The 27121-nt window shown below is 40.4% G+C and overlaps 1 protein-coding gene across 13 annotated transcripts in view; it reads right to left on the reverse strand.

Moving 5' to 3' along the window:
• Positions 1-5675: 5675 nt before the first annotated feature.
• The window catches only part of NUP98 (nucleoporin 98 and 96 precursor), a gene marked incomplete at its 3' end in the record, with an annotated part of 103690 nt that continues 82244 nt past the window's right edge, over positions 5676-27121 (reverse strand). For 9 of the 13 annotated variants that reach the window (XM_082626781.1, XM_082626782.1, XM_082626783.1 and 6 more), the window contains 11 exons: positions 25344-25770; positions 23782-24011; positions 22185-22451; positions 20979-21136; positions 20042-20185; positions 19127-19269; positions 13196-13417; positions 10441-10682; positions 9824-9978; positions 8661-8772; positions 5676-8547 (listed from right to left, as the gene is read on the reverse strand). In XM_082626781.1, the coding sequence (XP_082482907.1) occupies positions 8330-8547; positions 8661-8772; positions 9824-9978; positions 10441-10682; positions 13196-13417; positions 19127-19269; positions 20042-20185; positions 20979-21136; positions 22185-22451; positions 23782-24011; positions 25344-25770 (2318 nt within the window). Of the gene's footprint in view, positions 8548-8660; positions 8773-9823; positions 9979-10440; positions 10683-13195; positions 13418-19126; positions 19270-20041; positions 20186-20978; positions 21137-22184; positions 22452-23781; positions 24012-25339; positions 25771-27121 lie in introns of those variants that run through there. The other 4 variants (XM_082626772.1, XM_082626773.1, XM_082626775.1 and 1 more) reach the window with 2 other exon arrangements.

The following is a 27121-nucleotide window of genomic DNA, read 5'->3' on the forward strand; positions in this document are numbered from 1 at the left end:
CCATTTGTTTATTTTTGTTTTTATTTCCATTTCTCTAGGAGGTGGGTCAAAAAGGATCTTGCTGTGGTTTATGTCGTAGAGTGTTCTATGTTTTCCTCTAAGAGTTTGATAGTTTCTGGCCTTACATTTAGGTCTTTAATCTATTTTGAGTTTATTTTTGTGTATGGTGTTAGGGAGTGTTCTGATTTCATTCTTTCACATGTAGGTGTCCAGTTTTCCCAGCACCACTTATTGAAGAGGCTGTCTTTTCTCCATTGTATATTCTTGCCTCCTTTATCAAAAATAAGGTGACCATATGTGCATGGGATTTTCTCTGGGCTTTCTATCCTGTTCCGTTGATCTATATTTCTGGGAAAACAGCTTTTTTTTTTTTTTTAACATCTTTATTGGAGTATAATTGCTTTACAATGGTGTGTTAGTTTCTGCTGTATAACAAAGTGAATCAGCCATACATATACATATATCCCCATATCTCCTCCCTCTTGCATCTCCCTCCCACCCTCCCTATCCCACCCCTCTAGGTGGTCACAAAGCACAAGCTGATCTCCCTGAAAACACAGCCTTTAGAGTTACTTTCAGCTCTGTCCTATGAGCTGTCTGACCTGGGTAAGATACTAAAACTCTCTGGGTTTCAGTTTTATCAAACAGGTTAGTGGGATTAACAGTCCTCACCTAAATAGTTGTGGTAAGAATTAAATGAGACAATGCAAGTACCTGATAATGCAAGGCAACTACCTAGTACATTGACAAATGCACAGCAATCAACAGTATTTGCACTATGGTCCTAGTGAGTTAGTCAAGATATCTTCAGAAACACACATTTAGATTCATAAGCCCCAGCCCCTGGCAAATACCATTCTTCTTTCTGTCTCTATGAAATCATGTCAGTATTTGTCCTTTTTTTGGCTGCGCCACGCAGCCTGCAGGATCTTAGTTCCTTGACCAGGGATCGAACCTGTGCCCACCGCAGTGGAAGTGCAGTGTCCTAACCACTGCACCACCAGCGAAATCTCAGTATTTGTTTTTTTGTGCCTGGCTTATTTCACTTCATATAATGTCCTAAAGTTTCATCCATGTTGTAGTATATGTCAGAATTTCCTTCCTTTTTAAGGCTGAATAACATTCTATTGTATGTATATACCACATTTTGCTTATCCATTCATCTCTTGATGGACACTTGGGTTGCTTTCACATTTCAGTTATTGTGAATAATGCTGCTATGAACATGGATGTACAAATATCCTTTCAAGATTCTGCTTTCAGTTCTTTTGGATATATATCCAGAAGTGGAATTGCTGGATCATATGGTAATTGTTTTTAATTTTTTGAAGAATTGCCATACTGTTTTCCACAGCAGACATACCTTTTTATTGAATACATTCCCACCAACAATGCACAAGGCTTCCAATTTCTCCACATCCTCACCAACATCTGTTACTTTTTTTTTGATAATGGCCATCCTAATGGATATGAGGTGGTATCTGATTCATAGTTTTGATTTGTATCTCCCTAATGACTAGTGATGTTGAGCATCTTTTTATGTGCTTATTGGCCATTTGTATATCCTCGTTGGAGAAATGTCCGTTCAAGTCCTTTGTTCATTAAAAAATTTTTTTTCTTTATGTTGTTGAGTTCTAGGAGTCCTCTATATATTCTGGATATTAATCCCTTATCAGATAATTTGCAAATGTTTCTCCCATTCTCTAGGTTGCCTTTACTCAGTGTCTTTAGAATGAACAAAATTAAAAATTCTTCACGTAGTTCATTTTGTCTATTTTTTTCTTTTGTTGCTTGTGCCTTTGGTGTCATATCCAAGAAATCATTACCAAATCCAATGGTGTTAAGATTCTACCCTCTATTTTCTTCTAAGAGTTTTATAATTTTATTTATTTAAATATTTACTTATTTATTTGGCTGTGCCGGGTCTTAGTTGTGGCACGTGGGATCTTTGCTGCTGCATGCAGGATCTTTTAGTTGTGGTTTGTGGGCTCCTTTAGTTGCAGTATGCGGGCTCCTGTAGTTGCGGCATGTGGAGTCTAGTTCCCTGACCAGGGATTGAAACCAGGACCACTGCATTGGGTGTGGGTTCTTAACCACTGGACCACCAGGGGAGTCCCTAAGAGTTTTATAATTTTAGGTCTTATATTTAAGTCTTTGATCTATTTTGACTTAGTTTTTCTACGTGGTGTTAGATTCTGATGAAATATATAAATAGAAGGTGGTATGTCCATACAATCAAGTATTATATGGCCATAAGATGGCATGAAGTACCGATGTATGCTACAACATGGATGAACCTTGAAAGTATTATGCTAAGGGAAAGAATCCAGTTACAAAAGGTCACATATTGTGTGATTCCATTTATATGAAATGTCCAGAATAGGCAAATCTATAGAGATAGGAAGTAGATTAGTGGTTGTGTAGGTCTGGGAAAGTTGGGGAATGATGGCTGAAAGCTATGGGGTTTCTTTTTGGGAGGATGAAAGTGTTCTAAAATTGATTGTGTGGTGATGGCTGCACAACTCTGTGAATATAGCTAAACTAATTGTACGCATTAAATGGGTAATTGTATGGTATGTGAATTCTATCTCAATAAAGCTGCTATCAAAAATATTGGGACTTCCCTGATGGTCCAGTGGTTAGGACTCTGAGATCCCAGGGCCGGGGGGCCCGGGTTTGATCCCTGGTCGGGGAACTGGATCCCACATGCTGCAACTAAGGATCCCTTGTGCCTCAGCTAAGACCCTGTGCAGCCAAATAAATTAATAAATATTAAAAAAATCATAATCCATCATGAATGAGTTAGCTGAAACAAAAACACTCATAGAAACAAGCAAGAGATCACAGATATTGGACATATTAGATAATGATAATTTGAGTAGTTAATATATTTTGGGCAGTGCTCTAAGCACTTTAACATATATTAATCCATAATTCTCACAACACCCTATGAAGTAAATACTATTATTGATTACAATTTACAAATGAGGTAACTGAGGCACAGGAAATAACTTGGCCAAGATTCCATAGCATATTCCAGTGGACCCAGGATTTGAACATAATTGGGGTAAACAGTCCATCCCTACACTACACTATACTACAATTATACTGCCTCTTTTAAAAACAACATAGAAGTATATGTAATATGATTTAAGAAATAAATGAGGACTGAAAAATGAAAGAACAAGAGGACTATCAAGAATGAGTAGGTAGGGACTTTTCCCTGGTGGTCCAGCGGCTAAGTCTCTGTCTCCCAATGCAGGGGACCCAGGTTTGATCCCTGGTCAGTGAACTAGATGCCACATGCTGCAACTAAGATTTCGCATGCCGCAACTAAGAGTTCTCATGCCTCAACTAAAGATCCCGCAAGCCATGCGGCGTGGCCAAAAAACCAAACCAAAACCAAAAACACAAAAACAAAGGAGGAAGACAAGAGTTAAGAGTGAGTGGCAGGGCTTCCCTGGTGGTGCCGTGGTTGGGAACCCACCTGCCAATGCAGGGGACATGGGTTCGAGCTCTGGTCCAGGAAGATCCCACATGCCGCAGAGCAACTAAGCCCGTGTGCCACAACTACTGAGCCTGTGCTCTAGAGCCCGTGCACCACAACTACTGAAGCCCGTGCGCCTAGAGCCCATGCTCCGCAACAAGAGAAGCCACTGCAATAAGAAGCCCACACCCCCCCACCACCATAACTAAAGAAAGCCCACGTGCAGCAACAAAGACCCAACACAGCCAAAAATAAGATAAATAAATTTACTTAAAAAAAAAAAAAGAGTGGCAGATGTTGTAGGGATGGGTGTTGGGGTAAAAGATGCATTTTTCTTTCTGTACCATTTTCTTCAGCAGTTATTCAATCTGTTGGGGGCACAAGGTTGTCTTACCCTCAAATTACATTTAAAAGCAACATTTTGCAGAATACCTTTAGGCCAAAATAAAGGCTAAATTCAAGAGTGCTTCAAAACACATGGAAATAACACATACATAGAATAGACTGAAGAGTTACAGAAAAATTGGTATGTTTACCTGAGAAAATGTTGAAATATTTCTTATATTTAGTGTGTTCTAGGGTAAAAATGTTAATTTGAAAAAAATAATTCTAAAAGTTGGTGGGGGGCTTCCCTGGTGGCACAGTGGTTAAGAATCCGCCTGCCAATGCAGGGGACATGGGTTTGAGCCCTGGTCTGGGAAGATCCCACATGCTGCAGGGCAACTAGGCCTGTGCGCCACAACTACTGAGCCCGTGCTCCGCAACGAGAGAGGCCACCGCAGTGAGAAGCCCATGCATGGCAATGAGGAGTGGCCCCCGCTCGCCGCAACTGGACAAAGCCGCGCACAGCAACAAAGAAACAAAGTAGCCAAAAATAAATAAATAAATTTATTAGAAAAAAAAGTTGGTGGGTTACTTTTAAAAAGCCATTTTGGAAAAAAAAAGTACCTGAACAACAACTGATTTAAGTCTCTATTTTGAAAATACTGAATCATCACATATAAAAAGATAAGGAATGTGCAATGATGAAACAGTGAAGCTTGGTCATGATTATTATTAGGTGGAAGGTTGATGGAAGCTTTAGAAAGGGTGAATCAGGCTGACAACACCTGAATCAACAATCTTAACATCACTAAAAGTGGAACAGCGAGACAGTGTCTTCCGTAGTAATGAAATAGTAATGAAACACAGCACCACCTATGAGAAGGACCTAAATCTAATCAAGTCTCTAGATCTAACCAGTGGTATATAGCAAGTAAGGGAGGTAGAAGCACAGCCAAATCTAGAAGCCCCTGGCCCTCTATGCTAAAGGACGAATGTCCCAGGTACTTCATCAAATAAAGGGCATTTAAAAAAGGAGAGGGTGGGATGGGGAGAGTGGGAGGGAGGGAGATGCATGAGGGAAGGGATGTGGGAACAGATGTATATGTATGACTGATTCACTTTGTTATAAAGCAGAAACTAATAAAAAAAAAACTTTAGAAAAATAAAGTTAAGTCATCCATAAAAAAAAAAAAGGAGAGAGGAGAACTGTTAATAGATTAAAAGAGATTTAAGAGACTTATCAGCCAAATGCAAAGTGTGGACCCTGTTTAGATCCTGATTTAATTTAAACAAATCAACCGTAGTAAGATTTTACTTTTGAGACAACTGGGGAATTCGAAAATGCAGAGAGTATTAGTTAATATTTTGGAATTACTGTTATTTTGTTAGGTACGACAATGGTATTGTGATTATATTTATAAAACTTTATCTTAGAAATGCTTAGGTATTGATGAAATGATGATCTCCCTTAGAAATACCATGGTGAGGGACTTCCCTGGTGGCACAGTGGTTAAGAATCTGCCTGCCAATGCAGGGGACACAGGTTCAAGTCCTGGTCCAGGAAGATCCCACATGCCACAGAGCAACTAAGCCCGTGTGCCACAACTACTGAGCCTGCGCTCTAGAGCCCGCAAGCCACAACTACTGAAGCCCACGTGCCTAGAGCCCACGCTCTGCAGCAAGAAAAGCCACCACAATGAGAAGCCCACACACCGCAATGAAGAGTAGCCCCCGCTCGCTGCAACTAGAGGAAGCCCACGCACAGCAACGAAGACCCAATGCAGTCAAAAATAAATTAAAAAAAAAAAAAAAGAAATACCATGGTGGTGCGTGGGTAGGAATAAGAATGGGGGTAAAGATTAAATAAGATTGAAAAACTGAGACATCATTTTATTTTTGCATGGGTGAAAATTTCTACAGTAAAAGATTTTTAAAAACCCTTAGGAAAAGCATAAGAAATCAATGTTTAAAGCACAAATGAATATATTACAATACAGAACTCCAATAAAACTGTTAAGTCTGAGAGCTGGTTCTCTGAGACAACAAATAAAAAAAAATCTGAAATAGTTTCCTGGAAATACAAAGTAACAAAACGAGTCAAACATCTAAAAAAGAGCAGCTACGCCTGCAGGTCTGCTAATCCAACATTTAATCTCCAGACCTCTATTAACTTTGATTTTGGCATTATTCCAGCATTCTGCTGAGGAAATCCTTACTTTGAACATTGTATGAGGTTGTGGATTCCACAGATCTGTTGAGATTTGAGACAACTGGTTCTTATTTTTATATTTTTGAGAAACTTAAATTTTTAAAAATATGTTTCAATGGGATTTTGAAATATCGAAGAGACGGCTTATCATCTTTATTGTTCACTTTAACTGGAAGTCTATTCTCTTTGACGCAAACAGCTTCTGTGATAAATATTTGACTTAGAGGTTTTTTTGTTTTTTTTTTTTAAAAGGAAATACCTGTCCTAAGAGGAAATACTGCCCATATTCACAGTGCTTAACATTTCTAAAGGCAAACCACTTCTAAAGCACTCACTTTTCACAAAACACCTCTGGTGAGGAACGCAGAGCAAATTCTTTGCTCTAAGTCCAGCAAATGCTCCGTGACTCACTTGCTCAGGTTCACAGTCAGTCAGAAATGGTGGGAAATTCCCAGCTGAGTAACCTTATCCTCAGGGGCCCAAATTAAAGGGAAGCCCCAGCCACTGGGAAGACCCACTCTGCTTGCTCATCTCATCGATGTCCCAGAAATCTTTGGCCTAATCCTCATTGGAAATTGCTCATATCTTCAATTTAACACAACCAACCAACCAACCAATCAACCAAGCAACCTACTCACCAGCCTCATTTGATCCCTCTCAAGCACAGCTCTGTGAAGCAGCAACATCAGGGATCATTATCTCTTTTACACAATGGAAACTGAAAGGTGAAGTGCCAAGGTTTAAAAACAAAAACCCCAGAGCAGAGAGGCTTTGAATACTAAGTATATACCACTGGGCAATTTGAAACCCTGCCCCATTCCCCACTAGGAATCCAAGTGCATAAAAATAAATGTACAGCAGTCAGGATCCATCAATAATCTCAACCCCCTCACCCCCAAATTGACCCTTATAAACCTAGCCTTTGATCTAGTCTGCAACTATTCTCTCATTAACCCACGGCCAGTCTCTCTTTAGACTGCAAATTAAACAAGGCCGCCATAAAGCTCCTTGGGACAAGAAGGCTCAAAACCACAAAAGGAAAGCCAATACCAGGAATACTATAAACATTTCATTTTTATTTATTTATTTTTTAAGAAAGTAGTTTCAGAAAAAGAGGAAAATAATCTAGGTCATATATATATATATATATATATATATATATGTATATATATATGTATATATATATATATATATATATATTTTTTTTTTTTAAATAAAACCCTTTCTGTAATCTTCATGCATAAAGACCCAGGGAGGCATGGCCATGTTGTCTGTGACAGCCCTCACACCAGCAGTCTCAGACCGTTACCTGGGGCTCCCCACAGCTGTGGGCAGCAGTGTAGCAAAAGCCCCCTGCCTCCCCCTGAAGCCCAGATCCTTGCCTGCCTCAGTGATGGTTTCACCTTCTGGGACTGTAAATGGAGGGTGGGAAATGCTCTGGGCTAGAGTGGGAGGGACAGGGAGGGCTACCCAACCTGCCATGTTTCATCCAAACTCTTCAGGCAAATCCAGACAGGAGGCCTAGCAAGATGACGGAAAAGTTCTGGGAGTTTCCCAGAGACGTGTGATCTGGTACAAAGAGCTCCTGCACAGGGAAGGTTTGGTGTTCACAGAACATTCAAGGCAGGAAGAACAATCAAGCCTTGAAGCCCCATCCCTCCATGGCAGGCACTCACTTCTACCCTAAATGGGTCAGAAGGACCCTGTTCTGCTTCCTAATTCAGTCCAACCCTCTTCTGACTCCAAAAGTCAGTGTTAATCAACAACCTACTTCAGAGACAGATTCTCCTTCCTTCTGTGGATAGTTCACTTGTTAAGGGAGGACAGTCCTAGGTCAACACATTTGTCCCATCACCTGTCCCACTCCTTCTAAAGAGTCCTAGTATAAAAGGGCAGAGTAGGAGTAGGGTAGCAGTTTGGCATCGAGAGTCACAAGATCCAGAATGGCTGAGGGAGGAAAAGCATTCCCTGGTTCTTAGGGGGTGGGGGAATTCTGCCAAAGGTGCTTTACCAATGCTTTACTGACCATTTAAAAAAAGAAAGGAAAAAAAAAAAAAAAAAAAGAATAGTCTTGAGGATGGTAAAAAAGAGACTTGGATCCTTTTTTGGGGGTTCCAAAAGCCCTTATGCTGTGTTTAGTATTAAGAAAACCGTGAACAATTGGAGGTTGCTGCTTGGGCAGCAGGAAGGGAGGGTGGATTCCATGGCTAACCCAGAGAATGGCAAATGGTGCCAATCAACTCAACGTAGGGGACCTCTGCGTAGTGAGTGTGAATCGGCATGTGAGTGTGGTTCACGGAGCCTGGGGCTCACTGGCTCCCAACAGTCAGTTCCCGCAGGTAGGACTGTGTGAGACTGCGCAGTTCCTCCAAGGCATAGTCCTCAGGCATGGGGAGCCGGCCAATGTGGGGAGCCAACAGGCGCAAAGGGACTCGCTGAGGGTCTGGCGTTGAGTCAGAGGTTGCATCAGGGGCATGCTGAAGGCTCAGTACCACCCGCAGCAGGTTGGCTACACGTTTGGCCATGTCTGGAGAAAAAGAACAGAGTAAGCACCAAAGGACTGGGGGTGAGGTGTGGGTATAATAATCATAAAGACAGGCAATGAGCAGGCAGTTAAGGGGGAGGAGGCGAGAGGCTGACCTGACTGAGCCAGGCGATCCTTGGCATTGTAACACTGGATCTGCTCTATCCGGTTGCACAGTGAGGTCACTTTGGTATGTAACTGCTCTAGCTCATAACCTGAGCAATCCACCTACAAAGAAGCAGAGAAACCAATTAGGCCAAGAGGAGCTCCCATCACTCCAATCCTACCCATAGACTGACTACGCAACACACTGAAACAAGAGTGAGGTGAGGGAGGGGAAAACCCAAGAAGTTGGCCGGCAGTGCCATGTCACCACCATCCAGCCTAGTCGCTGAGGATAAGACAAGACCTTAGCAATTATACACAACAGGAAAACAATATAGTGTACCAGGCCTAGGATTGGGCAAGTCTTGAAATCACCATTCGTGAACCATGTAACGAGCAAGCTTTAACACTGCACCAAAAATCTACATAAATCTGGGTTCACAAACATGGTATTGATTTCTTAAGAGCACACAGTGAGAGGTGGAGCCCAAACCAGCACTTAAGTCTCCTGACTCCAACTAAGAATCAGCATTTAATTATGCAGATATTAACAGGAACTGTGGCTTTGTTAACAACAGAAATCACTTACTTTCATGCCAAATGTTATGTGAAACATCCTCACCAAATCTCTGACCTTACTTTATCTCTCAACCCTAAGCTTCCCATTTAAAACTAGGGGAAAAGGGGAGAACAAGGGGAGGAGACTGACTATGGACAAGCCTTAGGAATGTCCACTGTACACACTACTTGGCAATAAGCACCAAAACACATTTTAAAGTTTTGACAGAGCTGTCATAGTAGCTACATCAAATTAGCTTCATCAAAATATCCCTCCTGGGCTTCCCTGGTGGCGCAGTGGTTGAGAGTCCGCCTGCCGATGCAGGGGACACGGGCTTGTGCCCCGGTCCGGGAGGATCCCACATGCTGCGGAGCAGCTGGGCCCGTGAGTCATGGCCGCTGAGCCTGTGCGTCCGGAGCCTGTGCTCCGCAACGGGAGAGGCCACAACAGTGAGAGGCCCGCGTACCGCAAAAAAGAAAAAAAATCCCTCCTACACTGACAGTGCTATCTCTGCCAATGAGTTTTTCAAGCCGTTGCTCAAGCCTTTGGAGGTCGCTATGGCTCTGTGGGCCAGAGAAAGGGGAAACTAGGCTGTGGTTTCAGGAACTCAGGTACCTGCTGTATATGATGGAGCATTTCAATGACCCGAATGTAGTCCAGGTAAACAAGCCCAGATGTTTCCCAGTCCTGGATTAGGCTGCTGCGCTCTGGGGGTGCCAGGTCTTCCAAGAACCCCTTCAGGTAGTCATAGTTCTCGTTAATAATGGCATCTGAAGAAACAAAATATTGACCAAAAGTGCACAGAGGAAGGACATGACAGAAAGGTCTAAGACAGGAAGAAAGGGAAAATTATGTTGGGTCAGACTTGAGAATGACAGTAGATATTTTGAAATTCTCTTAAGAAAACTGTGAAGAATTTCTGACTTCAGTTTCCCAAACAGATGTTTCTGGTGTTGCTGAATAAAACTCCCCAAATAAACAAAGAGCTTAATATAATTAGTGAATATCAAGAATATTCCTGGCAAATGGGAATGTAACAATATTGCTGTTGACCCCACCCCTCACCCTTACCAAGCATCTTCTGCACAGAGAGCTTTTACAAAGTGTGATCTGATTCAAGTCTGCCATATCCTGTTCTGATCATCATTTCTGGCCTGACTCATCATGGGCTCAGAGACTGGAAGAATTAGGGGTAATTCCAGGAGACACAGGTCCTAGTCTGAAGCACTCACCAGAAGCTAAGTGTTGGATGACGAGTTTGTGGCAGCGATTCCAGTGCCCCGCTTTAAATAAAAAGAGGGCCTCCAAGTGCCTGTCGGATTCCATGTGTGCTCGCACTGCTTTGGCCTCATGAATCCACTCAGCAGGCACACAAAGCTTCTCGGTCAGGAAAAGCTCCTTAGCCCAAGATTCAGGGGTCTCCAACAGTTGGCAGTGCCGCGTAAGCAGCTCTCGAACAGCCTTCTCACGCATGCTATAGGAGGAAAGGTCAGTTGGGATAAATCTCATTCTCACTGATGGAGAAGGCTGCCTCAGACAGCTCACAGTGGTCCGTTAGGCAGTCTCTTAAACTGCAGGTCCTGACCCTTAGCGGATCACCTCAAACTTCACTTAAAAAGCTATCACACCAGCATTAATTTAAAAAATGAAACAGAGTAGAAGCACATTATATTTTCATGGTCAAAAAAGTCTGAAATTGAATACTCTTGTGAAGGTTGCCCACTACCCCAAAAACATCTCTCCTGACTCGGCTCATTTATTTTCTTTTTAAAAATTTTACTGGAGATAGTTGGTTTACAATGTTGTGTTAGTTTCAGGTGTACAGCAAAGTGATTCAGTTATACATGTACATATATTCATTCTTTTTTAGATTTTTTTCTCATATAGGTTATCACAGAATATTGAGTAGAGTTCCCTGTGCTCTACAGTAGGTCCTTGTTGGTTATCGATCTTATATATAGTAGTCTGTGTGTGTTCATCCCAGTAGGCTCATTTCTTTGTTTCCTTTCTCTAACAGGAGATGAAGGACTGGGATAGGGGAATTCTAGATCCACCGAGCACTCTGCAGTTTATTCCTAACCTCCTCCCTGCCCTCTCTCTCACGTGGTCAATGCAAGAAAACAAAGTAGTTTTTAAACGTAAGGTCACTTCCAGGTAGTTTTTTCCCTTAAAAGTCATCAGCCTTCCTAATTCATTTTCTCTTTACTGCTAGACTTAGGCTAAACTCAATCTTTCTGCTCTCAAGGCCACTTAAATAGAGTCCTTCTTTGTCTGGGCCAAAGGATCAGTCATTTGAATTTCAGATCAAAACTATTCTCCTCATCTTAGATTCTTTTCTCAACTCCTAGGTTTTTCAAAGGACTCCTAATCTCATGACAACTGCCTCCTTTTTTCCTCCCCTTTAGGAAATAGGATCTGCTTTCCCACAGCCGATCATCAATCATCCCATCAGCCAGCCTTTTACCATGCGAAATTCTTCATGAGTGTGTTTAAATAAACTCAGAGGAAAATTCTGGGATCATTTTGTTTCCTGGTAAGGAGCAAGAGGAAAGAGAAATTCCTTAAAAGTAAGGTTGTGCTGGATGCTTTATACTTTTAATTCCACAGTCACCTCTGAATAGAGATTAATATTTTAAAAAGCTGAGGTCTAGAGAGTGTCTTTACTCAAAGTCAAAAGTGAAGTAAGCTCTACCTTAGGTCAAAGTGAGTACATGGTGGAGCCAGAATTTAGAAAGCTCTGACTACAAAACAACTTCTTTCTATGCCCTACGACATGACAGATAGTATAGTACAATGATTAAGAGCACAGACTCTGGGTGTCTTGAGTTGAAAGGCTCACTCTGCCATTTAGTATCTATGTGACCTTGAACAAAAGTTACCTAATCTCTCTATCCCTTGGGTTGCTCATCTATAAAACAGACAGTAAGAGTGTCTCATAGGTTCATTATGAGCATTCAATGAGTTGATATATTTAAAGTACTTGCAACGGTGTATAAAGATATATAAAAGCATTATATAACAAAGTATTATATAAATGTTTTTGTTCTTAGTGTTATGCCATTCTGCTACCATTAACAAAAAACCTCCAACTTCATCTCATTCAAAGCACGGAGCAGAGGTGTTTCTCTGGTTTTTGTTCAGGACAAAGAACCAAAACATTACACATCTAAGCAAGCTTGTATTGGTAGATAGGTAAATACAACACTATCAAACTTGAGGGATAGGGGTGGGTGGATGGAAAGGGAAGGGCCAGTAAAGAAAAAGCAGGGGGGGGCTTCCCTGGTGGCGCAGTGGTTGAGAGTCTGCCTGCTGATGCAGGGGACACGGGTTCGTGCCCCGGTCTGGGAGGATCCCACATGCCACGGAGCGGCTGGGCCCGTGAGCCATGGCCACTGAGCCTGCGTGTGCGGAGCCTGTGCTCCACAACGGGAGAGAGGCCAAAACAGTGAGAGGCCCACGTACCAAAAAAAAAAAAAAAAAAAAAAAAAGAAAAAGCAGGGGCCCTCCCTACCAACCATGACTCCACAGATCCAACTCAGACAGCACTATTTCTGCATAATTCTAAACATGCCACATTCAAGGAATTTGTGCCTAGTTAATGGGGTTTCCCCACCCGGGCATATCTTTCCTTCCCACTTAATTATTTCCTATACCAATTTTACATGTACTTTGAATCTTATCTCTAGAGAGACTCAGAGATTCTGCAGTTCACAGAGATCTCTTCTCCCTTCTCAGATTACTGGGAGGCCTTATGATTAATAGCATAATTTGGCACTTAATCAAAGGCGATCTTCTTTCTAACGTGTTCACATGAATACAGAGACAGTCTGCGCTGCAGGTTGAACTGTCTTAAGGTTTACCACAAGGCTGGACCCAAAAATTCATTCTAAACACTTACTTGCTGAATTGAACCCTAAGAGACTGATTCCTTTGGCATTGCCCTGTAGCGCTGGATGCAACTAGTGTGTTTGATGGCTTCTCACTCACCTTGAGTTGTCAATGTGCAGGAGGACAAAGATGGCCCACTCCCAGAGCCCCTCACTTTCCAGCTGGCCAGCATAACTGGCCTGCAGCACACCCTCACACTGCTCTGAGAGATGGGTGTAGTTAAGAGCCCGCAGCACCTCCCACAAGTGCCAGCTTAGACGGTAGTCCAAAGGATCTGCTGTTACGCTTCGAGGCTCCAGCAGCTGGTTGAGATCATAATGTCTGCAAAGGAGAATGTGCTGAGAGTTACCAAACCCAGCCAGCAGACCACCTGTACTGGACGAGTCAACTGTCTCAGCTACAGCTTACAAAACAATAAAGGCAGGCAGCTGGGAGCAGAAGCATCATAAGCCTTATAGTCTTCCTCCTCTAGGTTTAGCCACATTACCAATCTACCAAAAACCAAGGCACCTTCTCTTCGGTGGCTCTTCTACCAGGTTTGCTGGTATTTGTTTGGTCTATTTTTACCATCCTGGTACAGGGAGTCTTCACAACTCTCTCCCTTCCATTCTTTCACTGTACTATCAATTACTTTTCTTAACCATTTAAAAAATACACGTTAATTCAAAAAGAGACATGTACCACAATGTTCACTGCAGCACTATTTACAATTGCCAGGACATGGAACCAACCTAAATGTCCATCAACAGATGAATGGATAAAGAAGATGTGGCACATATATACAATGGAATATTACTCAGCCATAAAAAGAAACGAAACTGAGTTATTTGTAGTGAGGTGGATGGACCTAGAGTCTGTCATACAGAGTGAAGTAAGTCAGAAAGAGAAAAACAAATACCATATGCTAACGCATATATATAGAATCTAAAAAAAAAAAAAAGAGAAAAAAAAGGTACTGATGAACCTAGTTGCAGGGCAAGAATAAAGATGCAGACATAGAGAATGGACTTGAGGACATGGGGTGGGAGGGGGAAGCTGGGGCGAAGTGAGAGTAGCATCAACATATATATACTACTGAATGTAAAATAGTTAGCTAGTGGGAAGCAGTCGCATAGCACAGGGAGATCAACTCTGCGACGTGCTCTGCGATGACCTAGAGGTGTGGAATAGGGAGGATGGGAGGGAGGGAAGATGCAAGAGGGAGGGGATATGGGGACATATGTATGCATATGGCTGATTCACTTTGTTGTACAACAGAAACTAACACAGTATTGTGAAGCCATTCGACTCCAATAAAGATCAAAAAAATATATATATATGTTATTTAGTATCTTTCAGGTTGTTTTACTATCTGAAGTTGCGGAATGCTACTTCACCTGTTTGTTTGAACAGCTAACTAGTCTTTTTTGTTGTTTTATTTTTTTAAATTCAGTTTTATTTATTCATTTATTTTGGCTGCGCTGGGTCTTCGTTGCGGCGCACGGGCTTCTCTAGTTGTGGTGCATGGGCTTAGTTGCCCAGTGGCAGGTGGGATCTTAGTTCTCTGACCAGGGACTGAACCCGGGCCCCCTGAGTCGGGAGTGTGGAGTCTTAACCACTGTACCATTAGGGAAGTCCCAATAGCTAACCAGTCTTAATGATGGTTATTTCCTTCTATGGCTTGTCAATCTTACTTTTGATTTTGTCTACAGTACGTATTATTCTTTACATAGAAATCCAGGTTCGAAAGTCTCCCTATAGACTTTCACGTTTTTTTTTTTTCTGCTGAGAGCCCAGGGACTTCAAAGATTCTGGACCAATTTATGTGTTATGTTCTTAGCTTCCAAGTCCCAGACCATAAGAACAGTAAGAACTAAGATCCCACACCTACAAGTTTTAAAGATCTGGGCCTTGATTACCAACCAAAACTTTTCCCTTTCACCTAAGATCCCAGACATTTTATAAGTTCCTAACACTTCCCCAAGTAATGAGTAGTTTTTCTTGACCAATGCTGTCAAACTGAACTCTGTGTGATGACGGAAATGTTCTATAATCTGCCTTGACCAATATGATAGCCACTAGCCACATATGGCTATTAAACACTTGAAATATGGTTAGTGTGAATAAGTAATTAAATTTAAAAACTAATTTAAAGTAGTATTATGAGAATAGCGGCCATTATACAGTGCAGTTCCTTACAGTTTATGTAAGGGTTTTAGTCATAGCAATTCTACCTTACATGAGAAGAACGCTTTATTATCTCATTCAGGCTTTGGTTTCTCTATTTCTGACACTTTGAGATATACGCTTTTCTTCCTCTTCCTTTTTTCTTTTTTTTGACATTAAAAAAATTGACATACAATAAACTGTACATATTTAGAATGTACAATTTTCATAAGTTTAAACGTATATATACAGCTGTGAAACTACCACCAAGGTCAAGACAACAAGCATATCCATCACCTCCAAAAGTTTCCTTAAGTCCCTCTGTGATCCCTCTCTCCTGCCCCTCCCTACACCTACCCTTCCCAGGCAACCACTGATCTTCCTATCATTATAGATTAGTTCGCATTTTCCAGAGTTTTACATAAATTGGAATCAAGCAGTAGGTACATTTTTGGGGGTATTTTTTTTCTCACCACTTCAAAAATAAGTAGAAGTATTTTGATTCACCATGCTGTTGCATTTTATCAACAGTTCATTCTTTCTTACTGCTGAGATAGTATTCCATTGTATAGATGTACCACAATTTGCTTATCTAATCACCTGTTGATGGAAATTTGGGTTGTTTCCCGTTTTGGACCTTTACAAATAAAGCTGCTATCAACATATAAATAGACATATGTTTTCATTCCTCTTGGGTAAATACCTAGGAGTGGAATGGCTGGATCATATGTATGTAGCCATATGTTTAACTTTTTAAGCCACCAAACTGTTTTTCCAAGTGCCAGTGTTAGTTTACATTTCTCCCCAGCAGTGTTGAGAATTCCAATTGCTCCGCTTCCATGATGACATGGTACAGGTGTCTTAATTTTTAGCCATTCTAATAGATGGGTAGTGGCATCCCATGATGGCTTTAATTTGCATGTCCCTGATGTCTACTGATAAAAACTTTTCATGGGCTTTATATGTACGTCTTCTTTGGTGAAGAATCCCTTTAAATATTTTTCCCAATTTTTAAATTGGATTGTTTGTTTTCTTATTATTGAGTTCAGGGAGTTCTTTACATGCTCTGGATAAAAGCCCTTTATCAGATATATGAATTGCAATATCTTCTCCCAATTTGTGGCTCATCTTTTCATTCTCTTAACAGTCTGTCTAATGAGTAGTAGTTTTAAATTCTGTTGAAGTCCAATTTATCAATTTTTCTTTTATGGATTATGTGTTTGGTATCTAAGAAATCTTTGCCTAACCCACAGTTGCAAAGATTTTCTTCTAAGAGGGTACTGTTTTAAGTTTGACAATTAGGTTTATGATTCATTTTGAGCTACATGACTAATAGAGATAACCAATGAAACCAAAAGTTGGAGACAGGGCTTCCCTGGTGGTGCAGTGGTTGAGAGTCCACCTGCCGATGCAGGGGACACGGGTTTGTGCCCCGGTCCGGGAAGATCCCACATGCCGCAGAGCGGCTGGGCCTGTGAGCCATGGCTGCTGAGCCTGCGCGTCCGGAGCCTGTGCTCCACAACGGGAGAGGCCACGACAGTGAGAGGTCCGTGTACAGCCAAAAAAAAAAAAAAGCTGGAGACAGACTAATCAGGAGAAAAAAAGAGAAGACACAAATACCAATATCAGGGAAGAAAGAGACACAGCCACACATCCTACAGACATTAAAAAAGAATAAGGGGGCTTCCCTGGTGGCGCAGTGGTTAAGAGTCCGCCTGCCAATGCAGGGGACATGGGTTCGAGCCCTGGTCCAGGAGGATCCCACATGCCGTGGAGCAGCTAAGCCTGTGTGCCATGACTACTGAGCCTGCGCTCTGGAGCCCACGAGCCACAACTACTGAGCCCACGTGCGCAACTACTGAAGCCTGTGTGCCTAGAGCCCGTGCTCCGCAACGAGAGAGGCCACTGCAATGAGAAGCCCGCGCACTGCGACAAAGAGTAGCCCCCGCTCGCTGCAACTAGAAAGCCCGCGTGCAGCAACAAAGACCTAATGCAGCCAAAAATGAATAAATAAATAATTTACAAAAAAAAAAAAAAAAAAGAATAAGGAGGGACTTCCCTGGTGTCTCAGTGGTTAGAATCTGCCTGCTAATGCAGTGGACACGGGTTCAACCCCTGGTCCAGGAAGATCCCACATGCTGTGAAGCAACTAAGTCCATGTGCCACAACTACTGAAGCCCGTGCGCCTAGAACCGGTGGCTCCGCAATAAGAGAAGCCACCACAATGAGAAGCCGCGCACCACAACGAAGAGTAGCCCCTGCTCGCCACCAACTAGAGAAAGCCCGCGTGCAGCAACGAAGACCCAACGCGATCAAAAATGAATGAATGAATAAATAAATAAAAGAATATGGAAATGTTATAAAGAACTTTATGTTAATAAATTTGGTGACTTTGGTGAAACAGACAAATTCCTTAGGAAAAACAAACGAACAAAATGACTCAAGAATAAATAGAAAACCTCGACAGCTCTGTATCTATTAAAGAAACTGATTTTATAGTTTAAAAACTTCAATAAACTGGACTTTATAAAAATGTAAAACTTCTGTGCCCGTGTATTGGGAGAAAATAATTGCAAAAACATTTATAATAAAGAACTTGCATCCTAAATATATGAAGAACTATTACAACACAATAAAGAACTATTAGGCGACCCTATTAAAAAAGGGGGGGCAAAAGGTTTCAAATAGATTTCAACAAGGAAGATACATAGATAGCTGGTAAATAAGCACATGAAAAAATGCCTGCCACCATTAGGCATCAGGGAAATGCAAATTAAAACACAATTTTAGGGCTTCCCTGGTGGCGCAGTGGTTGAGAGTCCGCCTGCTGATGCAGGGGACACGGGTTCGTGCCCCGGTCCGGGAAGATCCCACAGACGCGGAGCGGCTGGGCCCGTGAGCCATGGCCGCTGAGCCTGCGCGTCCGGAGCCTGTGCTCCGCAATGGGAGAGGCCACAACAGTGAGAGGCCCGCATATGGCAAAAACAAAACAAACAAACAAAAAAACCCAAAACCCCCCACAATTTTAATTATCTGTATTTTACCACAATAAAAGACTGTATTATTCTATAATTAATATAATTAGTTTAAAAGAAAGTATTTAAAGAAATGAAATTCTCGTTTAATTTCTTATTAAGCACACAAATGACACACCACTATGTGCCCACTAAAATGGTAAAATTTTAAAAGCTGACAATACCATGTTTTGAAGAGGATATGGAGCAATTACAGATCTTGGTGGGAATGCAAAATGATACAAACAGTTTTAGATACAAATGCTCATAGCAGCTTTATTCTTAATAGCTCAAAACCAGAAAACTGTCCATTAACAAATGAATAAATAAATAAATTTCTGATATACATATTAACATGGATAAATCTCAAAATCACTATGTTGGGTAAAAGAAGCCAGGCACAAAAGATAACATACAGAATGATCCCAATTACATAAAATTCTATGACCGCAAAACTAACCTATAGTAATGAACAGTCAGTCAGTAGCTGTCTGTGGTGTGGACTGATTGCAAAGGGACATGAGGTAACTTTTTGAGGGTAATGTAAATGTTACCTTGATAGTGATGGTAGTTAGATTATATTAAAACATATCAAACCACACACTTCATTATGTGTAAAATTCTATCTCATTAAAGTTGATTAAAATAATTTTTAGATTTTTAAAAAACAATTTCATTTAAGTATAGTTGATTTAAAATGTGAATTTTTAGATTTCTAATTCCAGTTCCCATGCTCTTTGCACTCAATTACTGTAAGTTATATTTTGGTAATTTATATAGACTTACGGCAATCTGACCACATATAAAAGGGAAAGGACTCCTTAGGGCTCATGGAACCCTCGAGTGACTATAACATATGGCTCTGATTTACCTGTCACTATAGAGTTTTAGAAGGTGAAAGCAGACATCTTGAAGAGGTCTCTGTGAGTCTTGCTCCTCCTCTACCACAAAGCCAGAGTCCTCCAGGTATGAGGGAAGTGGGCAGCAGGCATATCTGTCACCCTCAGAGGTATTCTGAAGTTAAGAATTTGATAAAACAATACATCAGCTGCTGGTATGTTTCACTAGATTCTACTGTGTCTCAGTTACTCAGATGTGTATTAAGAATGGTGTGACATCCTCTAAAGGAGTGTTTCAAGGATTTTAAACTTACTTTGATCAGTGACATATTCCACCTGCCTTCAATGGACTGGCAAAGACCTCAGACAGCTCTAACCCCACCACCTTTCTTGCCACAATTCTTATTACATTCAATTTTTTTTAGTGTTCTCCTTTTCCTGACAAATATTGATAATTCTGGCAAATGATATCAAAGACAATAAAAATGAACAGTAAGAAAAGAACCAAATAATGGCATTAAAAATATTAATAATCCTTTAACCTCCAAATGGACAAGGAATATGAAATATAGTGATATTTAGAGGCAAATTTCAGACCTGCTAATTTGGGGCTACACTAAACACAAGGTCAGGCTGTATCTCAGGGAATTCCTAAAGGAATAAGACAGCATTAGGAATGAAGAAAAACCCTCCAATGTTGAGGCAGGAAAACAGCAGTAAGAAAATAAATTGTGGAAACTCATCGTACTAAACAAAATAGAAGCAGAAACTTGAAGAAGTTTCCCATTAGATTTCCTGTGTTCATTTCAATTCTATGGTACTTTTCAAAAAGTAGTTAGGAAGAAGTATTATGAAATGTGATTTGATGGTTTTTTCTCTGTAGTACTTTTCTGGAAAAAACAGAAATCCTACCAGGACTCTTGCTTGGCTATACTGGATACATATACCTGAAATGCTTCTTCATACATGCTGAGTGCCTTGGAAATGGAGGCTGTTGGTGGGAGCAAATACCAAAGATGGACAGCCAGGGACCGTTTCCAATCCAACTGTGAGCACACATTGATTTGCTTCTGCTCTGAGAGCTGCCATACCTACAGAAGACAAAATCACCATCACAGCTCTACAATATACATTACCTTGTTACTGGCCAGGCCTGCATGTTGCTCACTTACTCAAGTTGATTCTAAATGATTTAAATAGCAGTGTTAATGATCCAGATATAAAATACACAGTCCCTTGGTGGCAGGTGATAGGGTGGACTTAGACAGTAAGTGCTGAGAAGAGGTGAGAACCACTCATTGCCCACAGCTGCCAACTTTAAGATGTGAATAAATTCTGATCAGTGATTTCGTTTTTGGAAATTGACTTTAAGATGGCAAGCAAAATGGGTAGGCAGCAAGAAAACTGGCTTAAAGTAATTATGATACATCATTCATAAAATGGAAGAGAAGTGGCTATTAAAAAAAGAGAGGCCACACAACATGAAAAACGATCATATTCAGTAAATTTAAAAAAAAGGTTGCAGAACTGCTATATATAATTCATTTTATTTGACTATATAACAAGTGTAAATATGCACACATATATGTCAAAATAGACTTAAAATATGTCTAGAAAGACAGACAATGAATTATGTTGTTTATCACTATGATATGGGAGATGGTGAATTTTAACATTTTAATTTCTATATAACCAGTATTTCTTCCCCACAATGTACATGTTGTACGTTTAAAATTTGAAAATATTTCTTCTGAAAGTTAAATACAAGTTGCTTAGTTATATGTAACAGTGTACAATTTACAAAGATAGCTCTTTGCCTTAACCTCAAGCAATCCTGAATCTATGAGAAAGTTTATGTAAGTTTATGAGAAAAGAGGAAAATACCGGTTTTCCAGCCAAGAGGGCAAAGATGCGCAGTCTGTCCTCCTGGATGAAACAGTCAGCCTGGAGCTGATGCCAATCTACCAGCTGCATAGTAAGCAGCTCCCGGACCGACTGGCTGCCAACCAACTGGGATAAAAGAAGGGCAAGACGATGATCACCTACAAGAGAAACAGTTCTCCAGTGATACTGAGAATTTATAGACTTGGGAAAACACTTGGGGGCATTATTTTATTTCTTCTGGCCCTCAAGAAACACCTCTGACTGCTCTCTGCAGTAGTGCTAAAATACTGATCAAGAACTTAACATTTTTGGCTTGGGTAGAAAATCTTCAAAGTATTGAAGCTTAAACTAATTACACATAGATTATATAGTACACAGAGTTCAGTGTCAGATCTAGTATTATTTCTGTGACCCTACACAAGGCACCTCAACTGTAAAATGGAGGGAAGTATCATTTGATTCAAAGGTCTATAGTGAAAACTGAGATGACATAAATGTAAACATGCCCAACTAGCAGGTACTATATAATGACACTGAGAAATGGCAAACTCAAACCTAGAGGAAAAACAAATGTATGATATAAAGAAAATGGTTGAGACTTTCACTCTCTAGAGTCCAGTATCTCTTTTAATAAAAAATTTTAAGTACAAAGGCTTGAGGCAATAAAAAAATTCTAGGGACTTCCCTGGTGGCACAGTGGTTAAGAATCGGCCTGCCAATGCAGGGGACATGGGTTCAAGCCCTGGTCTGGGAAGATCCCACATGCTGCGGAACAACTAAGCCCGTGCACCTCAACTACTCAGCCTGCCCTCTAGAGCCCGCGAGCCTCAACTACTGAAGCCCGCATGCTTAGAGCCCATGCTCCACGACGAGAAGCCACTGCAGTAAGAAGCCTGTGCACCGCAACGAAGAGTAGCCCCCGCTCACAGCAACTAGAGAAAGCCCACGTGCAGCAACGAAGACCCAACACAGCCAAAAAATAAATAGATAGATAGATAGATAGATAGATAAATATAATTTAAAGTTTAAGGTTATAAAAGGAAAACTGGAAGACAGAGTCCCTACCTATTCTGGAGGAACCGGCAATCTTCCCCGGAAGTTTATACTTAATATTTGGGTTAGAAGACAAGGGCAAACGCACGATTAAGGGGTAGGGACAGTGAGTAGGAAGTAGGCAGGGGTGCAGAGAAGGACGGTATGCCCTACCTGACTGCTGGGCCAGGGAGCAGGCCTCACTGATCCTCTTGCCCGTGAGGTAGCTGAAGACAGCCTCCACAGGGTTGTCTTTTCGGGTTAAGGAGACTTCCTCCTCAATTTGAGGTGCAGCTGTATGGGACAGCCAGCGAGAGAAAGCTCTTCTTCGCTCCAGAATCTGAATGTATTCAGTGGGCTCATCCAGCTGGCTGTCAAGCTCCTTCAGGTGGCCCCATAGAGCTTCACATAATGTCCACGTTAGGCTCCAGTGCTTCACAACTAAGGAAGGGACAGGAAAATAATGCAATGACATGAAGCCATACAATAACTACAGAGAGGGGATCACTTCACTGTGGCATTAAAAATACATAAATTAATAAATACCCCAAACAACAACTCAAGTTGATTTCCCTGAATCTGTCTCCACCTCACTCACCTGTGTCTTACAAGCTCCAGAGGTGTGTGGTATGACCGCCTGCTCACTCCATGTATCCATGGTATTTACGTAACAAATGTAACTCCAGGCTCCTTTAAACAGGTTCCTCTAGCCTAATTATGGCTACATATAGTCTCAAATTATAGAGAAAAATTCTCTAATTTGATCAAATTCTGTTCAAAAAATGCTTTAAGAAATATAAAGTGCTCTGAAAACTTGTGAGGGATTATTATCTGCTATAGGCACAGCCTAACATTTTAGTGAGCCTAAATGATACTGTTCCAAGCACTTAGGAGTAAACCAACTCTCATCTACACAATATACTATACAATAGTTACCACCTTCATTTTACAGATGAGAAAACTGAGGTACAGAGCATTAAGTGACTTGCTCAAGGTTACAGGCAAGATGTAACAGAGCCAGGATTCAAACTCAAGTAATCGGAGTCCAACTCTATACTCTTAACCACTAATGCTATTGTCCCTTACAAAGGAAAACAAAAAGGAAGCACTGTTTACCACCTTAAGCTACTTACAAGTATGCATTGGGAAGATGACTCACATATTTGAAGAGATAAGACAACTAGAGCAAACACAAATAAATGAACATAAACAATTCCCAAAACGTGTGATATGGAACATTCTAATAGTCCCCATTTTTCAGTAAAAGTGATGTGAAATGTTGTGTGAAACATGTAATTTTTCTACTACTTGAAATAGTAAGTGCCCAAATTAGAAAAGCCCTTTATGGAAGTACTGGTTCAGAAAAACATGATCAGAATCATTATAGAGAGGTAATAAAGTCAGGAAGGGAAGTTATAACCACCAAAGTTGTTGGGAAGAACAAGTGGGACTTGAGTTGGACATGGAAGAATGGGTAGGATAGGTAGGATCTCTCTCCCCCTATGTTCTCCGGGTCAGGTAAGGGATCTAATTTTATAAATCCACGGGATGTGACTGGCTACAGTTCCTTTGAACAGGGGCATAAGAGTAATGATAAACAGTGATGTGATTTCTTCCTGCTTGAGATTTTCCTCACCAACTCAACTACAGATAAGTGCAAGCTCAGGCATCCACCACTACATTGGCACAAGGAAATTGTGTCCTCCTATGAACATATGCTCCTACTCCTGTTCCTGGGGCACCAAGGATTACAAGTATAGTCCATACTCACTTTGTGGTTCCAATAAATCTCCTGATGCTTCCTTAACCCAATCTGCATAGTCATGAATGATAGCAACTCCCGGATTGGGGACAATGAGAGGACACAGCTCATCCACATGGACAGTGCTATGTTTTAATTTAAGCTCCAGAGATGTCTGGTATAATTGCAGGTCTTCATCCAGCTTCTTCTGCCTCAAACTGAGTTTTTCCAAATGAACTTTGAATGGAGACTCAGTTAGGCTACAAGGGAAAATAACAAATAAGATAGAAAAGACAGATGGTAGAATTTTCCTACAATGAAACCTTTGTTTCGTTTTATAATTACAAAATAGGACACAAAACATTCCACTGTGATTTTAAAGAAAATTTGTTCTTAATATCAAACTATAATGAACTTATTTGATATATATTGAGCAAATTACCTGACCCATGCATTCAGAATCCCAAGGCTTAAAAAAAAAAAGAATCCCAAGCCTTCTTAGGCCAGATTATAATAAGCATGGGAGTCAGTACAATTAGACCAGGAAATGGCTTCTGCATGTATATGGATACTATGAAATCCGATAGTCAAAAGCTACTGTGGGACACCCATTTCTCAAAACATACTTAACTCATTAAGTTATGAGTTATCAGTATCAAAAGTCATGAGGCTAATAAGCTTACAGATACTAAAGAACTGACTCTCAATTAAGATGAGCATACAGTTGACCAGCCTTGATCCAATTTTTAAGACTGACATTAACAACCTCTAAAATATCATGACATCAATGGATAACCTGGGTTTAGGATCAATATTCCTAATTGTGAGGTACAAGAGATGCTGTTGTTTTTTTATTTCTTCAAAATCAACTTTAATAATAATAGGTGATCATAGTCACTTAATCTGTAGTAAAGGTAGCACAGTTTGTTACAATTATGAAAAGTAAATAGAAAAATGTTACAAATTTTACAAAAAACTGTATGCATACTACGTAATGACTACCAGAACACTATATATATTTATATATATATATAAAATCAGTACGGTAATATATAGTATATAAAGTATATACAGAACTATAATCAGACATATGTAAATATTAATGGTGGGAACTGTGTAGAGATATATAACATGTATAATTATCAGATGTCATCTTATTTCCAAATACTTGTGTATGGATTATCCACAGTTCATACGTTTACCTTATTAAGTCTAAGATACAGGGAATGTGCTTTAATGAGAATATACCTCATTTATGAAGAAATTACCAATATCTAAGTGAGAAAATAGAAAAATGACTAATGCAATAAAAAGGATGAAAACTCAAGGAATGCTGCAGCATTAGCTTTGAGTCTGTTACTTTTCCAACTAAAGTTTAACCATTAGATAATTATTCTATACTCTTCATACCTTGATGGTACAAATGGAGCTATTAATCATTTTAGTTTTTAATTATACAAATAAAATTGTGCTAAGAATATATCTAGAAAGATCACAAAGCAGGGCCCTGAACATGGGTCTCCTGGTGATGCAAAGCTTTTTCTCACCTACCATGTTGCCCTTCTCAAAAAGCATAAGAATACGTGACTCACGATTTAACAGCTACTGGATTAGGCAGGAATCCATATTCCATAGAATCAGCAATCTGATGATTTTCCAGTTCCTGAGGGCCACTCAGCTGTTCTCCACTATTAGCAAGAGTCCAGTTGGGGCCCCAACCAACCCGAAATGAGCGTCCCATAAATAGGGCCAAGTCCATCAGGAGTTTCCCCTTTCCATAGGTGACAGACTTTTCAAGAGGGACTAGGCCTGGTTGTCTGCGTGTACCCACTGTTTTCAACTGAACCTCAGGGGCTGGGCTGGGCACCGTAAACACAGAGGTCAGGGGTGGAGGGACAGACCAAGGGGATGTGGATGGAATATTCATCAATGACGATGTTCTGGGAGTGCGACACTCTTGTAAAGAGGCACTTGGTGAAAGAAAAGTTCCACTTGCAAATTTTGATTGTAGTAACCCACCTACTCAAATAAGGAAAAAAAAAAGACTATTAGAATATACAGTCTGTTGATGAACAACAACAACCATCAAGGCTGAAATTATAGTTTTATTAAGCTACTTAAATCAGATATAGATGACCAGGAGCAGCTTATATCAGACTCTACAGAAATTCCTCTTTCACACAGGAAATCGAGGCAGGAATTCTAATGATGATGATGTCACCAACAATAACAACATTAATAACACCGCTACTACTACTACTACTTAAAAAACTGTCTAGCACTTATCTGCAGCAGACTCTATACAAGCCATTTATATACACTGCTTCATTTCATCCTTCAGTGACTTTAAATGAAGAACATTACAGTCCTCACTTTATAGATGGGAAAACTGGGCTCAGTTAAGTGACTTGTCCAAATCCACAAAGCTACTAAGTGGCAGGACTGAGAGATAAACCCAGCTAAGTCTGACACCAATGCTCATGCCCTTATCAGAATGCCAAATGTAACCTTTCTTAGTCAATATAAAAAGTTGGTAAGATCAAAAGTCAAATTCCTATCACTCCAGTGCTCAATGTCAGACTTAAGAAAACAGAAACCTATCTGTGATTGCATATATGCCTTTCAGAGGCATCTTGTGATTGCATATATGACTTTCAGAAGGATAGTTCTTGTTATTTTTGCCTGTTTTCCAATTTTATATATTTCCTGTCTAAAGCAAGGAGTTAGTTACTGAAGTATGAGATTTTCATGTAGTGTTCATTACGGAAAAGCTTGCTATAAATGTTTAACTGATGCTTTATTAAAGTATTTTTAAAAAGGAAAGTTAACTAGGGTACTCAAAAGAAAAATAAACAAAAATAAACATTTAGTTTTTAAGGCAATATAACAAATCTCTTCCTGGTAGTTCCTCTGGCTTTCAAACTGTTTTGAATTACACCTGCTGAACTCCTTTGTTGATATCAATACTCTACCTCCAATCCCACATAGTTACAAGCCTACTAGAAGAGATAAGAAAAGCTTTAAAAGGTACAGGTAACTGCTGTCCTGGGAATTTGGGAAGGTTTAGGGAAAGGTAGAAATCTGAAAAGTTTTGCACATTATAAGAAGCAACATTTGCCCCTAGAAAGCAATAAGGATAGTGTTAGAACTGCACAAAAAGAGTACAGAGCAAGACAACCTGCTGATTCCTCTAAGGTATGATTAAAAATTAGGAAATCTGAGCTTACTATTTAACCCACATTCATAAGCAAATAAAAACATGCCCCACAACAAAACAAATGCTTTTTTCCTCCATACAACTTCTGCATCTGCACCAATGACCATGTTTTTTAAAAACTGGCGCCACCTAACAGGTACATTTATAAGAGTA

This window comes from Mesoplodon mirus (assembly GCF_964341445.2).
Source record: "Mesoplodon mirus genome assembly, chromosome: 7".
Lineage (NCBI taxonomy): Eukaryota > Metazoa > Chordata > Mammalia > Artiodactyla > Ziphiidae > Mesoplodon > Mesoplodon mirus.